At 38.5% G+C, this 16,332-nt stretch overlaps 1 protein-coding gene across 1 annotated transcript in view; it reads left to right on the forward strand.

Moving 5' to 3' along the window:
- The window catches only part of RASGRF2 (Ras protein specific guanine nucleotide releasing factor 2), a 236,367-nt gene that overhangs the window by 109,072 nt on the left and 110,963 nt on the right, over positions 1–16,332 (forward strand). The window contains exons 10-14 of the mRNA XM_021699693.1: positions 786–946; positions 2,026–2,092; positions 2,646–2,782; positions 10,922–11,004; positions 15,971–16,219. Of these exons, the coding sequence (XP_021555368.1) occupies positions 786–946; positions 2,026–2,092; positions 2,646–2,782; positions 10,922–11,004; positions 15,971–16,219 (697 nt within the window). The remainder of the gene's footprint in view (positions 1–785; positions 947–2,025; positions 2,093–2,645; positions 2,783–10,921; positions 11,005–15,970; positions 16,220–16,332) is intronic.

Here is a 16,332-nt window from a genome sequence, read left to right on the forward strand (position 1 = left end):
ATTTTATTTGAAAGAGAGCAAGTGAGAGCACAAGGTGGGGGAGAGGCAGGGGGAGAGGGAGAGAGAGAGAACCCAAGCAGCCTCCACGCTCAGCACAGAGCCTGTGTGGGGCTTGATCCCACAACCCCGAGGTTACGGCCCGAGCCAAAATTAAGAGTCAGACACCCAACTGACTGAGCCACCCAGGCGCCCCATCGCACATAATTTCAATAGAACCTGAAATAGCTGCCCTTTAAAAATTAACTAAATTGCATTGAATTGTATAATTTCTGTATCTTTATAATATACATGCATTGTAAATTTTATTTTTTAAATACAAAGTAAACTCTACTAATATGCTCTTTGTCTACCTTCATGGCCTCAGGAAGAATAAATTCTATTTTCTTTTTATTATGTTGTCATTATTATCATATGTAATTATACAATATGTATCTTATTCTTAAGTAAAGAGCTTGACTGAGATCAGATCACCAAGGGACAGATGGCAGACGTGGCTTGTTGTTTGAATCCCAGTTTGGCTTTCTTTCAAACTTACTGTAAAGTTTATAGATGAATAATCAATGAGTCTGAAATGTTTTACAAAAGTAGTAGGAATTGCTTGGACCCTTAAGACCCAATGCATTGTCTCTTCTGCTCAGAGTGTAGCGGGTTTACTTCCAGTGAGTGGTGCATCGAATAAGTCCCTGGTATCTTGGGAAACAGGCCCTAGAGTTTGTTGCATCAAGAACAGCTCTCACTTGACAGAATTTTAATTGCTGTGTATTCTTCACTTTTGTGATCACCAGGTTCTCTTATTCAAGTACCTTCTGTTGAGAGGGGGAAACTTAGTAAAGTTCGCCTGGGTTCATTGTCTTTGAAAAAGGAAGGAGAAAGACAGTGCTTCTTATTTACAAAACACTTTTTAATTTGTACGAGAAGCTCAGGAGGAAAGCTCCATCTGCTCAAGGTACGGGTTTACATGACTATTCCACTTATGTCCATGCACTTGAGAGGTGCTGAGGTTAATTTAATTATGGCTTTCCCATGCCTAGTATCAAAAAACCCAGACTGTCACAGGTGCGTAGTGAGGCAACCATGCAGTTGCTAAGCTTGACATGTACTTTGTTGTCAGCTGTATCCAAAATAATAGAAATTTAAGTGTGTTTCCATAAAGAAGTGCAATTAAAATCATCACCTGGAAAGAACAATTACTGTTGAGCTACAGAAGTCCTGTTAAATCACTACAGTGTACTGATCTAATATTTGCTAAATGCTATTTTATCTTGCCCTATACGGAGTCAGCACACCACGGCCCACAGCCTGCTGCCTGTTAATATAGCTTTTTTTTTTTAAGATTTTATTTATTTATTCATGAGAGAGAGAGAGGCAGAGGGAGAAGCAGGCTCCCAAGGAGCAGGGAGCCCGATGTGGGGCTCGATCCCAGGACCCCGAGATCATGACCTGAGCCGAAGGCAGAGGCTTAACCGTCTGAGCCACCCAGGCACCCTTAATATAGCTTTATTGTCACACAGCCACGCTCGTGTGCTTACCTACTGTCTGGCTGCTCTCATGCTTTTAAAAATGGCAGATTTGAGTAGCTGCGATAGAGATCATATGGCTTGCAAAGCCTAAAAGATTTACTATGTGGCTCTTTATAGAAAAAGTTTGCCTACCTATACGTTCTGTTAAGAGTGCCTGCCTTCTCACCCGGCGCCATAATGATGGTTTTCCACTGCGTACAGCGCTTCCTGGTTAGTGGGCTCAGCTGTATTCACTCTCAAGGTGCTAACTAGTCTCCCACGGGCCGACCTGCTCAATTTATAAACACTGGGAGTGAGCGTCGGTTGGGGGTGAAGAATCATGAAGTTCAGTGAGTTTAATTGCTTTTACACAACTAAATTTAGTTTTGGAATCTATGAAAAATTATTTGTGATGCAGGACTGTTGTGCTTTCTTCTGTGGCAATTTGAATAAAGGTTTATAAATCTGAGCTTCCCAACGTATGCAAGACTGTCAGCCTCTTAATGAAACATTGGTTTGTTTCCAGACAGGTGGGGTTCTCTCTCTAATAGAATGTACGTTGATTGAGGAGCCCGATGCGAGTGATGATGACTGTAAGTCACATTCTATGTCTTAGAATTATGGTAGAATAACAAGGTCTTACGGTTTTTATCTACTTATAGCTAAGAAGAGCTGCTTAAGGAGGCAGGGAAGATGTTGAAAATACACTCCCTGAAGTCATTTATATATGAAAAGTTCTGTTGAATCATTTAACCTGTGAACTTCGTTAAACCATCTTTGGGAGTTTATATTTTACTGAATTTGTCTCATGATAGTGACTTTTTCAGTGGCAGGCAGAGAAGAAAGGAGTTGAATTAGAGAGTGTTGGAATTCTGTAGATTATGGAAATTAAAAAAAAAAAGAAGGAAAGAAAACAGGAAATGAGTAGGAGCCAGGGATCCTAGTTCTGAGTAACCTGCTGACCTCAGCTTCTTTATCTACTTCTGAACTTAGTAAAGGCTTCCCCTTGCCAGAGAAGTACACATGTTGCTGAAATGAGATTCTGGATTTGAACACACATCAGTCATCTTAGTAGAACTCTGTGAAAGCAGCTATCACTCATATTTTTGTATTCACATCTAATTGTTTGCTTTGCGTGTGTTGAAGCCAAAGGTTCTGGGCAAGTGTTTGGACACCTGGATTTTAAAATAGTAGTGGAGCCTCCTGATTCCGCCCCTTTCACTGTAGTCTTGTTAGCACCTTCACGCCAGGAGAAAGCTGCCTGGACGAGTGACATAAGTCAGGTAAGCAAGTGGCTTTTGCTGTAAGTTGTGTTGTTGCTGTTGCTGTTTTTAATTTCACAACATAAACTTGGTGGGGGGAGATTTTTAGTTATTTTGTTTTTATTAACAAACTTACATCTGGTTGCTGTGGTCACTGCCATCACCCCTGTGTATCTTGTTAGCTGGGACCATTTGTTACTGTTGTTTGTTTTTCTTGGTAAGGTTAAAATTTACCTGAAATGTGGTACTTGCATTTTAATTCCTGGGCATTTTTGTACAGGCTGTAAGTGTAATCAGTTGTGTTGAGCAGTGTTAAAATTGCCCTGTTAGCAGTAGATTCTCCAGTGACCCCCCACTAGATTATCTTATGCTCACTTGTTTCTGAGGTAGGAAAATGGTGAGAGATACAAAAACAGCTAACAAGGGCTGTGGTGAGAAATCACAAATTAAAGAATCACATCAAAGAAGAGATACTGTCTCTAGAATGAAACCTGAAAATGAGCTTTCCTGTATTTTATATAGAAAAAAATCAGGAAACAGATTTGTATACTTTTCCTTGATCAGCAATGCCCAGTTAAGGAATTGCTGCATTTATACAGAAATTGGAAATATATCAAAACTAGTTGTGATTGGGCTTAGGCATTCTTAACTCCAAGCTCCACGTTAATTTTTACTCCATTAGCCAATATGGGAGAAAAATGTTTGTGTAGGGAAAATATTAAAAGAAGGCTTGGTAATTATTTTCTGTTATTAATTCAAGGAAGATTGGGGCAAATGGAAAAAGCGTATACTGTAGATTCAAATGCTTTCTTTTTTTCTGAAGAGCTCATAGTACTTTATATATAAAACTTAGATAAAAATGTTAATTTTTTTCTGAGTGAAAACTGAGGGAAAATAGAAAGACAGTGAAGGGCAAAATAATTATTTTTATTGTCAAAAGAAATTTTACAGACTTAATCTAATTTGATCCTGACAATAGTATTCTGAAGGTAAACTGAAATATCAGCCCACTTCACAGGTGAGGAACCTGAGGTCTAGAAGGCTAAGTGTTTGTCTAAAGTTATGCTACTTCGTTAAGTCAGGAGTCAAACCTAATCCTAATGGTCTTTTATTAGCATTCTAAACATCCTCTACAGGAGTGCTGGATTTATGCTTATATACGCCAGGATTCCTTTGATGGTGAATAAATAGCTTCAAGTGAAGGCGCTTCTTTTCTGGCCAAAAAAAGAATGAAAACATGGGATCTTCTGTATTTGCATAATTATATCCTTGTGGTGATTTATCAATACTTTCATTAGCTCTGTACTGTATGAATTAATACTTTAGTCTCTGTAATATATCTCTTACCTTACAAAACTCTGAATCATTCATGGTTCTATGAATGTTTGTTGAGCAATCAACATATACTGCCAGGTATCGTGTAGGTATCAGGGATATGGCGATGGTCCCTGGTCTCAAAGAGATAGGCAGGCCAGTAGGGAAGAAAGGTCAGTGGACAACTTAATGCAACAAAATTTTGCAGGTGTTGTGAAGCCAAGATAAGTAGAAAGAATGGGAAGAAAAGGAGTAGGCAAAGGTGTTTCTCTAGCTGCTTCTAGCTTCTACCTTATGATACAACTGGGGCTCCTAAGATACAGAATTGATAAAAGATCCAAGCCTTTATTAGCATGCCTGGTGAGGCATTGCTATGAAAGAAAGACCCTTGGGTGCATGGAGGATCCTATAACTGGTTTTTTAAAGAAAGGGTACAATGCTTTGTTTGCCATAAGCATCCGAGTGAGCCTACTTAGACTCCATCTTGAGGCAGAAGTACACAACTTCATATTTTTTCCCCAAGTCTCTATGGCTAATATGTTAAATTCTACCAGATTGTATCTACAAGTGAATTGGAGAATAAGGCTAACAGAAAGTTCTATCTTTTTGAGTGACAATGATATAATTCATGAAATTATGGTGTTTGATGGAGACTTGATGTTGTGTGGCTTTGACACGTGTTATTTCATTCATTCAACAAATATATTTATGCAATGATAGTATATGCCAGGCACTGCTTAGGCACCTGTGATAGATCATGAACAAAAGAGGTAACAACAACAAAAATTCTCTGACCTTATGTTACTTACATTCTAGTGAGAGGAAGATCGAAAATAAACAATAAATGTGATAAGTACTGTTTTATGCTAGAAGGGGATAGGACAGGGTAGGAAAGATGGTACTACTGGGGGTAGGTGTGGGTCAGTACACCTTTAAAACGGTGGTCCCTTCAGGCTGCAGGAGACATCTAAACAAAGACTGTAGCAACTGATGGAAATACCATGTAGATATGTGATGAAAGGAAAATCATCTCGAAGAGAGGGAAGAGCCATTTTGAAGACTGAAGTAGGAGGACACTGCCTATTTTGAGGAATAGCACGAAGTCAGTGTGGTTGAAGTGGAACATATGAGAGGGAGACTAGGAAAAGAGGAAGTCAGAGAGGTAACAGAGGTCCAACCAGGGGGGGGCCCCCTAAACCAATGAAAGGGCTTTAGCGTGTACTCTGAGTCAGATGAAAATCTCTTAAAGGGTTGACAAAGGAATTCCATGATCTGACTTAAGTTTTAAAGGGATCGCTTTCCCGGCTGTGTTTCACATAGACTGGGAGCTGAGGGCAAGAGTGGCAGCAAGGAGCTGAATGAGAAGCTGCTGGAGTAACCCAGCCCAGAGTTCCTGAAGGCTCAGCTCAGCAAGGCAGGAATGGAGCTGGAGATAAGGGTTGTGATTCCGGATTCATTTTGAAGGTAGAGCCAACAGGGTTTTATTATGGCTTTTATTTGGGGTGTGAGAGAAAAAGAAGAATCAAGGATGTCTTCAGAGTTTTTGGCCTGAGCAACTGGGAGAATGGAGTTGTCATTAACAGAGTTTGCAGTGAATAGCAGAAGCTTACTCTAGATAGGTTCAGTTTCAGAAGGCTATTAGACATTTGCATGGAGTTGTTAAGGAAGCAACTCACTAATACTGGGTTGTTAAGTGAGCAGCAGTCCAGTGTTTAGGGGAGAGGTCCAGGTGGGAGAGTCTGTGTCATTTAGGTCGTGTTTAAGGCTGTGAGAGTATTGAGACCACCTAGGGAGTAAGTAGAGATAGAAATGAGAAAAGGGCATGGACTGAGTCAGGGGTCATGGAGGACACAAGAGGACTGAGAAGGTTCCACTGGTGTGGTAGGACAGCCATGAGGGTGTGGTGTCCTGGAAGTCAAGTGAGGAAAATGTACCAAAGAGGAGGGAGTGGTCACGTGTCCACTGCTACTAAGGGCTGAGTACGGTAGTGAGTGCTCTGAGGTACTTAGTGATTTTGCCAATGCGGGGTTTGGTTAGTGGGTTGTAGGGACAGAGTGCTCCACTGTTGATTGAGCCTAGCCTGCCACCTAGCAGCCTGCATCTCAACTGGCTTTGTTCTCTGCTTAAAGCATTTTCATTTTGTGGGGGAAATTATGCGCTATACATACATTGATGGTATTTGTCAGTCTCCCAATATGTCTCTGGACATATTCATTATTAATAAGATGAGCCCACTGAATGCTTGAAAGTGTACTGTTTAATATTTTATTATGTATATGTAAAAATGTGGACATAAAAAGGAGCTAAAAATACTCCCAACACTCAGCCCACTAAATTAACATTTATCAAAGTATTTCCACCTAAGGGTTTTTGTGAACTTGCAGGTTCCTGAGTCTACATTCCAGACACCCCCCCAGGTTTAACAAGCTCCACAGATCACTTTTGCACAATTAAATTGGAGAAACTTTGCCCTGAAAATCAGTGGTTTCCATTTCTAAAACCTCCACAATCCTGCCATGCAGAAATAATTTTACAGTTTGGCTCCCAGTGTATATATACATCATTTTCATGTTTTACCTCATTTACATCTTTCTATATAAAATTCTTCCATATTGGTGTCTTCGAATGGCCACATACACACTACCACATTAACATACCACTTTTCCAGCTTTTCCTAAATAGTTGGATATATTCCAGGTTTTAGCATTAATATGTGATGTGGTGCTAAACATTGTTATACAAGGAGTTACTCTCCCTTTCAAGGTCCCTTGTTGGCATATCTTCCCCACAGAGGGTAAGTTTGGTACAGAGGGCCTGATCACTTCCATGACTTCACGATTCGTGACTTGACAGACTGCCAAAACGTAAGAAGTCTGTAACTCATCATTTCACTACATCATTGGCAAGATATCTGTGCAACTTTTTCTAAGTCCTGTGCCATTGTTGAATTTTGTCATATTTATCACATCTTCCTATTTAATGAAAAAAGTGGTATGATTCTCTACTGGTTTTAATTTACATTTCTATAATTACCAATGAGATTAACATTTTCTACCATTTCTATTTCTTATCTGTTTATGCCAGATGGACATTTATTCATTGGAGCTGTTCTACAGACTAGGGAAATAAACATTTTCCTTCAAGTCAAATTATGAATATGTTCTCCATTATTTTGTCATTTTATTTTTGTCTCTCTGTTTTGCTAGATCTTAATTTTTTTGTGACTTGGTTTAAAGCCACCTTGCTAAGTTATTGTGCCCTGTTACACTAATCACATATGGCTCTTATTTATGATAATAAAGTGGTTTCTGACTATTGATACAATCCCAGTTTCACATAAAGAACTCGATACCAAAATTAAGTCTATTGGTTTTGCCAGGCCTCTTCTCTGAAGCTGTAATTTTTAGAAGTAACAATTGCTTGAATGATTAATTACACCTTTAGTTACACCAGTAAGGCCATAATTAACTGTTGGCACCTCCAACAAAACCAACAAATAGCTAATGGTCTTGACCAATAATTCTTCCCTTTTCATCTATTTATAGGGAAAAATTTGAGGCTGAGGATTTGATCATTCATTTCAATATAGCGCATTCATTTATGCTTGTCTTCTTGTCATACATAATGGTATATTAAACAGATTTTTCTGTAATTATGGGTATTAACTAAAATGCAGAATTAAAATTCACCTCTGAGCTTGGTTTGGGCAGATGTGTGAAAATGTACACCTTGTGTAGACAAATCTATAACACTCTCACATGCTTTATCCCTTAAAATAGCTTCTTTGGAATCAATAGGGAATTTTTTACTTTAACATAAAAAGGTGAGTTAAAAGAGAAAAATTTAATCTAACCTTTCTTCCCACTACTTAGAAGTGTTAGAAGGTAAAAAGGGTGGTGGTAGGTCACAGTAGACAGTGACCTTTGAACAGGTATTGCCTTAAGTAAGATCCTCAAAAGACCTTGCTGAGAAGTCATTCTCAGCAATTTTCTAAGGACCAGTTGCCTCAAAATTGTCTGGGGCTATTGTGAACATGCGTGTTATTCTCAATTCTGTTAATTTCAAGGTTTACTGTAATTCACATAAATTTGGTGTATGCTTAAAGATATGTGACACTTTGCTTATCATGGTTCTTCTTGAATGAGGATTCATTTTCTCAGGGCTCAGTCACTTTTCTCCAACATAACTAAAAGGCTTATGCGGCATGAATGTATACCATGCCTTCCAATATAAATATATTCATACACAGATTATCCTATTGTAGTCTAACTTTTTTATGGAAGAGAACCCTTTCTGCAGGGCAGCATCATTCAAAATCCCAAATGGAAGTGAGAAAAAAACAGAATACTCTTGTTGAAGTAGAGCTAGTGGACCCAGAGCCCCCAGGAGTTCTGTTTGTAAACCCATGTTGTCACTGCAGCCTGTCTGTGGAGCCTCTAGGAAATGAGGATTTTTATTACATGGCCTTTGAGCTATGGCTCAGATTGCATGTACGTTTTGATTTCCTGAAACTTGAATGTAAGTGAAAAATTTTTTCTGTTGAAAATAATTTTAATGCTTCATACAGTAAATCAGAGAGATTTATGAATGAAATATGACATTGGATAATGAGATGGTCAAAAGTAGTCACACAAATCTCTTTTTGGACCTAAAATATTTATCTCAAGTTCCAATTTTGACAGTGTAGAGGACTGAGCTGATTTAGATCCCCTCTAGTTACAAAAGCAGAAATGTTTAACATATAAAATCAATATAATAAAAATTTTTAAAATACACTGGTGACATTTACAGATTGGTGATATTTTACAGAAATCTCTAGTTGTCAGAAATACCGAAGAAACTTAAAGTTAGAGCAGAAAGCTTCTAAGCTGAAGACCTAGAGACCTAGGAATGATTTTCGATTGAGTATTGGTCCCAAGCCTGAGGGGTTTTAACTAAAGGGACTGAGGTAGCCGTGGGCCCCTTAAACCAATTAAGCTCCCTGTTTAAATCCTGGATATTGGAAGGGTATCCCCTCTGTGAGATAAGAACTCAAAGAACTTCCCATTAGCCCCCCCCCCCAAAATAAGGAAGTTTGTTTTTGTCTTGGTTTCTGATTTTTTAAAAATTTCCTTTGGAAGAAATGAATGTGTTTCTGGACTATGGATTTGAAATTTAAAGGCATAATATTCACATGGTGTGAAAAATCCAAACTGAGGAATTAACGTAAAAGCAGTTTTGGGAACTGTTGAAATCCCAAGACTGCTTGGTAGAAGCAAACACAAAAGTCACTCCATTAGCAACACTTTAAAATTCAGGCCTCATGACAGTGTGCTCAAAATAAAAAATTACAAATCTTGTAAGTAACTTATCTATCATGAGAGAGTCAGAAGACACAGTGAACAGCAGAATTAATATTGCTGGAATTTCAGATAATAAGGCGACAGCTTGGAAAAGACTGTAAAATAAGAATGTTTAAAATATTTTAAAGCCAGAAAGAGAAAGGAAGGAAGGAAGGAAAAAAGGAAAGAAGATGGAAGGAAGAGAAGGAGGGAGGAAAGAAGGAAGGAAGGAAGATAGATGAAGGGAAGGAAGTGAGGGAGGGAGGAAGGAAGGAAGGAAGGCGGATAGGAAGATAGATGGAGGGGAGGAAGGAAGGAAGGAAGGAAAAAGAAAAGATTATTATGTAAAAAGGACCAGGTTGATGTGTCAAAGAATCAAATAGAAAATCTAAACATAGAAACTATAATCCTAAATCATCCTAAAGCTGTTGTTTTTGTAACTCTGCCATTTGCTTAAAATGTTAAAGGAAACTGAAGGAACATTGTTCATTTTCCACTAAGCACCATCTCTGTCCTCTCACTTCCTGCATTGGTAACTCAAGCAGCATCCTCATTGTGCTTTAGAAAGCACTGAGAATGAAAAGAAGGCCACTGGGGTAAAGGATCACTTATCCCGTCTCTTCTCTCCCTGTCTGTGTCTAAGTCCTGTCCCCATACAACACTCTTCCCCATGCCCCTCACCCTCCACCAATCATCCTCTTCACACCATTTAATTACAGTTATAAATCACTACATGGTATCCTAGTAACTAGAAATAAGTTCTGATTTTAAAAATTGCTTAAATCTTTTTTCATTTTCTGTTTTGTTCAAAAAGAAGATGTGTAATTCAAAATAAATCCTTCTCTAACTTTAATTGCAAAGGGAATTTTTAAATTGATAAGGCATAAGTAAATAAGGCAGTGGAAATTAGCAGAAGTTCTTGAATTTTTCTCCTAAAAAGAAAAGAGAAAAAGATGAACAGGGCTTCATGCATTCCAGAAACAGGAGAAATTACACAATGCATCCTCATCAAATCAACATGGTGCCAATAGAAACTGCTAGAGAAGCTAGTAAAGTGTGGGGAAAAAAAACCACCTTAGAAGCAGGCATAGAGCTTACTAGTGAGACAGAAGATGAATTCCATCCGCGAAAGCCATCATTTCTACTCAGCCTGCCCCAGACCACCCTCAGGCAGGGAATGAATATAGCAGAGACAGTTACTGTCAGAAGGTTATAAACCTCTCAACTGGTGCAGCTCCTGGCACACAATTGTGATGATGTGACATTGGGGCCAGAGTCCTTAGGCAGTACATTCTAGGAGAATATAGCTCTTATATCTATCCTCAGGTGTTTGCCAGGTGCACAGTTTGGGTATCTGGGTATTGAATCCGTTCTTCAATGTATAATGTTATGTGCTGCTGTGTGTGTGTGCACAGAGACAAAATGAGAAACTCAACTTGTTTTTGTGGCTATAAACGATTCTGAGACTATATGATCTGCCTAGGTTTTCATGTGGGTTGAAATTGTTTGTTTTTTAATTTCGCAGTGTGTGGACAATATACGGTGTAATGGTTTAATGACTATAGTATTTGAAGAGAATTCCAAGGTTACTGTGCCACATATGATTAAGTAAGTGTAATAATCCTTTCCCTTACATTTTAATCAAGTCGAATTGGTAGAGAACATAAAGCCCTGCATAAAATATTGCTTCAGTAGGATTCTGCTTCATTTTTGTGAATATGTTTCTTGACAGTAATGCAGTAATTCATGGCATGCTATTATAAATAATAAGACTATCAAAATGGTTTTTCAGATTCATGTTTATTGATTCATAGCATAAAAAAATGTTTTTCATACTGTTACATATGCTTTTATTCAGGACAAAAGCCTATTGAGATTTTTCAAGTTCAATATGAAAAGTTGTGATAGCCAGATGTATCCAAGGTCAGAGGCTGGGTCAAAGTATGGCACATTCTTTTGGCATCTTCCCAGTGGGTCTGAATCGTGTTACTCAGATTTGGTTGTAGAGATATATTTAGATTGTGAAGACACTTGACATGAATCAATTGGCCTTCCCAGGGTACTGTCTACTACTGCCCATATGTGGATTTGCCCAAGTCTGTCATCATGCTGTCTCTCTGTTTTGTTAACAAAACATATCCTATAATTTAAGGTGGTCATTAGGGAAATGGTAGTTTAAAATGAGAAGTTATATCATTAACTGTGTGCCATTGCTCTCTGTATTAATGCTTTTGTCTCTACATACTTTTTTGATTATAAATTCTGAAATTGTTTCAGGAGTATTTTGAAGCTGACCAAATTGTTCCCTGTCCTCATTTTTTTTTTTTTTGGTTATTTGCAGTTCAAATTCTAAGAATAAAATGTATTTTTGAGAGCAGTCCTGTTATATCTTTAAAAAAAGTTACATGAAACCAAGAAAATATTTATCTTCTATGCCTTTTTAATGTGGATTGTTTTTAGATCTAAGCTGTTTGTGCTAAGACAATAAATAACATTAATTTTCCTCTTCTGATAGGAAATTAGTGTACTTAGCACCATCCCAACAGTACAACTTTTAGAACTTATTATTGTATCAGATGAAGACAGAGTATGTTATACTCCGCCGTAATTACTACAGAAAAATATAAACTGTGAAAGAATGATAGTATTTTAAATTACTGGTCAAATTTAAAAACATTTTAGGTAGAATCATTTTAAGGCTCTAGGGTGAAGATTCCTTTAACATTCAGTTTTTTGGTTTTTGATTTAGTATAGTTTTTTTGAACCACATTAGTTAAAAATGTATGATGCTAAGGTTAAGACCAGGTATGCAGTATTCAATCAAAAGTCCAAATTGTGACTTAATTTTTAAATTCACATCATTTGGTTAGAGTTATTTTAATTTTCTACCATAGGATTCTTATTTTAATATTTCACAAAATAGCATATGTAACTTTTTTTCATTTTTAAAAGTAGTTTCTTGAAGGCTAGACAGCCATGAAAGTCCCAACTGCTTTAGAATGAGAATATGTAAATTGGACATTGCAGCCAAGTTATAAGCTCCTAAACCCTAGAGCTACTTTACATATGCTATACATATATTTTGTTGACTTTAAAAATGAATACAGACACAAATTTTAGTTTTGTGTCTGACTGGTTATGGCTGGTGCCCAAAGGCATCTTCTGTCTCCTATGATGTCTGTTTGACAAGTGTCCATATCCAACCTCGTAGTGTAACTACCTCACACACAGACCAGGACTTCCCTCTTATGGGTATACAGAGTGATGCTTGAATGAGTAGGAACTGCTCTCCTGCTAGGACAGAAACCTGTAAAGATTTTCTGTTAGAGTCACGCATGTTTTGATGCCCATCTATCCTATTCTAGACGTAATCCCAAGGCAGAGTAAAGTCTCATATATTTCTTCATTCCACTTTTCCCAGACTTACTGAGCCTGGTTTTCCTCAGTCAGAGGAAAGAGGATAATTTTGCAGTCTCTTTTCCTTCTGATAGTTCCCCCTGTGGCCCTATTCTACCCTACATTCTGTAGTAGTGCCTCCCTGTGCCTCTCCTTGGTCACATACCATGAAATAAAAAAAGACAACATTTTTTTGACAGTTAAAAGAAAAATTATCCTAATTGTGTCTTGTTACTGACATGGCATCACTTTGCAGGTACTCACTTCCCTTTAAAACTTAATTATAATAGGTGATTTGGGTTTCATGTCTCAAGATTGCTTTTTTAAGTTCACCAAAAAGGAGTTGTTATTGTCACAGGAGGTTTAAGTAATGCATTATATCTCACTTGAGAGCCCCTTAGGAAATAAACACTGCGTTCAGTGTAATAAAAGAAAATTAAATAATTTTATCATATTTAATTTATTTTCTTTTCTTAAAAGGAAAATATCATAATTTTGAAGGACAGCGGTATAATTACTTGGTTTTATTTTAATTTAATGTTGCCACAACATATTTTTTTCTTCCAGTGTTGTTGTTTTTTAAGTAAGCTCTATGCCCAGTGTGGGGCTAGAATTCACAACCCTGTTGAGTTGCATGCTCTACCAACTGAGCCAGCCAGGTACCCCATTTCTTCCAGTGTTTGGAGTAAAGTAATTAAAATCAAAAGCTGCAAAGCTCAGAACTATTATTAGAATGCAAAATTATGATACTTATTAGGTGAAAATACCTCTTTAAGTGATGCTTCCATTTTAGGGTAGGGTAGGGTAAGGCTTGCTTCCTTTTAATAATAGTTGACTTCACCTTTCTTAGAAAATAGAGATTTTTAATGGGAAAATGGTGGGGGAGAAAGTGATTACCTCTATCAGCCATCTTCTGGACAGACTTACTGATTCATGAAAGTTCTAAGGTCTTTCTCCTAATGAGAAAATTAAGAACCATAAGAGTAAAGTTGATTAAGGGTCACATAGTGAGTGGAAAAAAGAGCCCCACGCCATTTTCAAGAATCTCAGAAGATGTGCTTGTGTATTTTCGAGATCAATGAAGTGGCTAAAACAAACGGGCCACCCTTAGTTTCTGAGGAGGGATAAGCTGCTCATTTAAAATGCTCCTTTGAGCCTGTAAATGAAGTACTCTTGCCTCACCAAGCATATGTTGGGGTGGGAAGTTTCCAGAGCAAGCTAAGAAAGTTATTGATTCCTTTTTATTTGAAGGAAAATAAATATACAATTTAAAATCCCTTGAAGTGCTGAAGGGGCTAATTTAGGGCACTCACAACAAGTGAGCTGATTCTAAGCAAGCAATTGCCTTACTGAACGTTCCGGGCCCTCCAGCATGTCCATTCATCAAGTCCTGGTGAAATCCAGGACTTCACTGATGGCTTGTTCTGAGATACTGAAGTGGAGGGGAACAAGGGGTCTCAGAAGGCAGTGCGAAAGCTCTGGGCAGTCCTAACAAAGGTGTGCATTTCTTTGAGCCCCACTTGGATTCAGCCCCTGCTTCCAGGCATCCCCTCTTGCAAGCTTTGCCTCTCTGCTGGCCTCTTTTGCCCTTTCGAACAAATGTGCACCATTGGCTGAGGGCTCTAAGCACAGCCACAGATTGTAAGGGCTGCTGTGTGAACCTTCCTGCTAACGTGCTCATCCACCTGGACAGGCTGCTCAGGCGCCCAGGGAATCCAGTAGGGTAAAGGAGCAGCTACATGGGAGGTTTTACAGAATGAGAAAAAACAGAACACTGCAGGGGGCAATGGTGGATACTGTTCATGGAGAATCTCATCCATTACTTTTTTTTTAAATGAAGATATTTTTAACACTATAAAATATTGCAAAATAATGAAGACATAACATTTCACACAATTTATGGATTAAACTGTACTACTCATAAAATGGATAGACTTAAATGCACTAATGAGCCAGGAAGAATGGAGTGAATTAAGCATTCAGTTCAAGAAGTTAGAAAAAGAATGACAAAATAAACTGTAAGAAAGTGTGGGAAGAAAGTAAGATAAGAACAGACACGAATACATTAAAGTATAGAAAAACAGTAGAATTGATCAAAGAGCCAGTTCTAAAGGGAAAAATACCTAATAACATAGCCTGTTGGTCAGTTTAGTTAAGAAAAAAAAGGGGGGGGGGAACACAAATGCACAAAATTAGAAGTTTGGAAAAAATTACCATACATATAGCAGTGATATCTGTGTCTCCCTCTCCCCCACTACCCATTACTTATTAAGCACACTTCTGATATGCTGATTTAAAGACATAAGCAATGCCCCTCCTAAATAGGGCATTTGGTTTCATTTCCCTAATAAAACGTGATTGAACTAGAGAGAGAAGTGAAGGATAGCAGAATGTGCCACCCCAAAACATGCCACTTGGGCATATTGATTGAGCTGTAGGCACTTGAAAAACAGCAAATGCAGGGAGAAACTTTCTCTGAATTCCTCTTATTTGCCTGAAGACAGATCCTCCAAAAGGCACTCAGTTGTCATAAATCCCCTCCCTGAGAATTTCATCAACGAACTTTTATTATAAGAGAGGATACTAGAAGTCAGCCCCACACCTAGACGAACTGTCCCAAACTATCCTATATCCCATCTAGTCTCCTAGGGGCCCATTCATCTTTCCTAAAATCATTTACTCTCCCCTAAGAGGCCTACCCCTCCTGCCCCCCCCCCCCCTTTTCCTTATTAAGGTGGTATTTAAGCCTGAATTCTAAGCCACCTCTGGGAGTTGCTTATTTTTCCCTGGGTATCTCCCATGTGTACATGAGGTATGCATGTTAATAAACTTCTGTTTGTTTTTCTCTTGCTAATCTGTCTTTTATTACAAGAGTCTCAGCCAAGAACTCAGAAAGGTAGAGAGAAAATTATTTTTCTTCCCCTACAGAAGGAATCCACAGAACGAAATGAATTATTCTTACCTTCTCTGCAATTAATTCTGATCTTCCTAAATTATAAGGACATAGTTGATGTTTTTATAGCCCTGCCTTCTTGCATGTAATAAGTCATATCGACATCTTTTATCAAATACAATGGGAAGCCCACATACAAGTTTGTGTTTTGGAATACTGAAATACTCAGTGGCTGAGAGGAAGCCATGTCCCGGTTTTATTCTTATGTTTCTGCTTTGTGGGTAGGTCTGATGCCCGTCTTCATAAAGATGACACCGACATTTGCTTCAGTAAAACACTGAACTCCTGCAAAGTGCCCCAGATCCGCTACGCCAGCGTGGAGCGCCTCCTGGAGCGGCTGACAGACTTGCGGTTTCTCAGTATCGATTTCCTCAACACCTTTCTGCACACCTATCGTATTTTCACTACGGCAGCCGTGGTGCTGGCCAAACTTTCCGACATATACAAGAGGCCTTTTACCTCCATCCCTGTCAGGTAGGCTCTGGACTTGCCTGTCGTGGAAGTTGGCTCCCCCAGTCCCTGGGTCTCCATGCAGATGAGCAGATGCGCTCTGCAGCGCTGCTCCTACAGGACTGGCTCACCTGGGA

Source organism: Neomonachus schauinslandi, chromosome 7 (assembly GCF_002201575.2).
Source record: "Neomonachus schauinslandi chromosome 7, ASM220157v2, whole genome shotgun sequence".
Classification (NCBI taxonomy): Eukaryota; Metazoa; Chordata; class Mammalia; order Carnivora; family Phocidae; genus Neomonachus; species Neomonachus schauinslandi.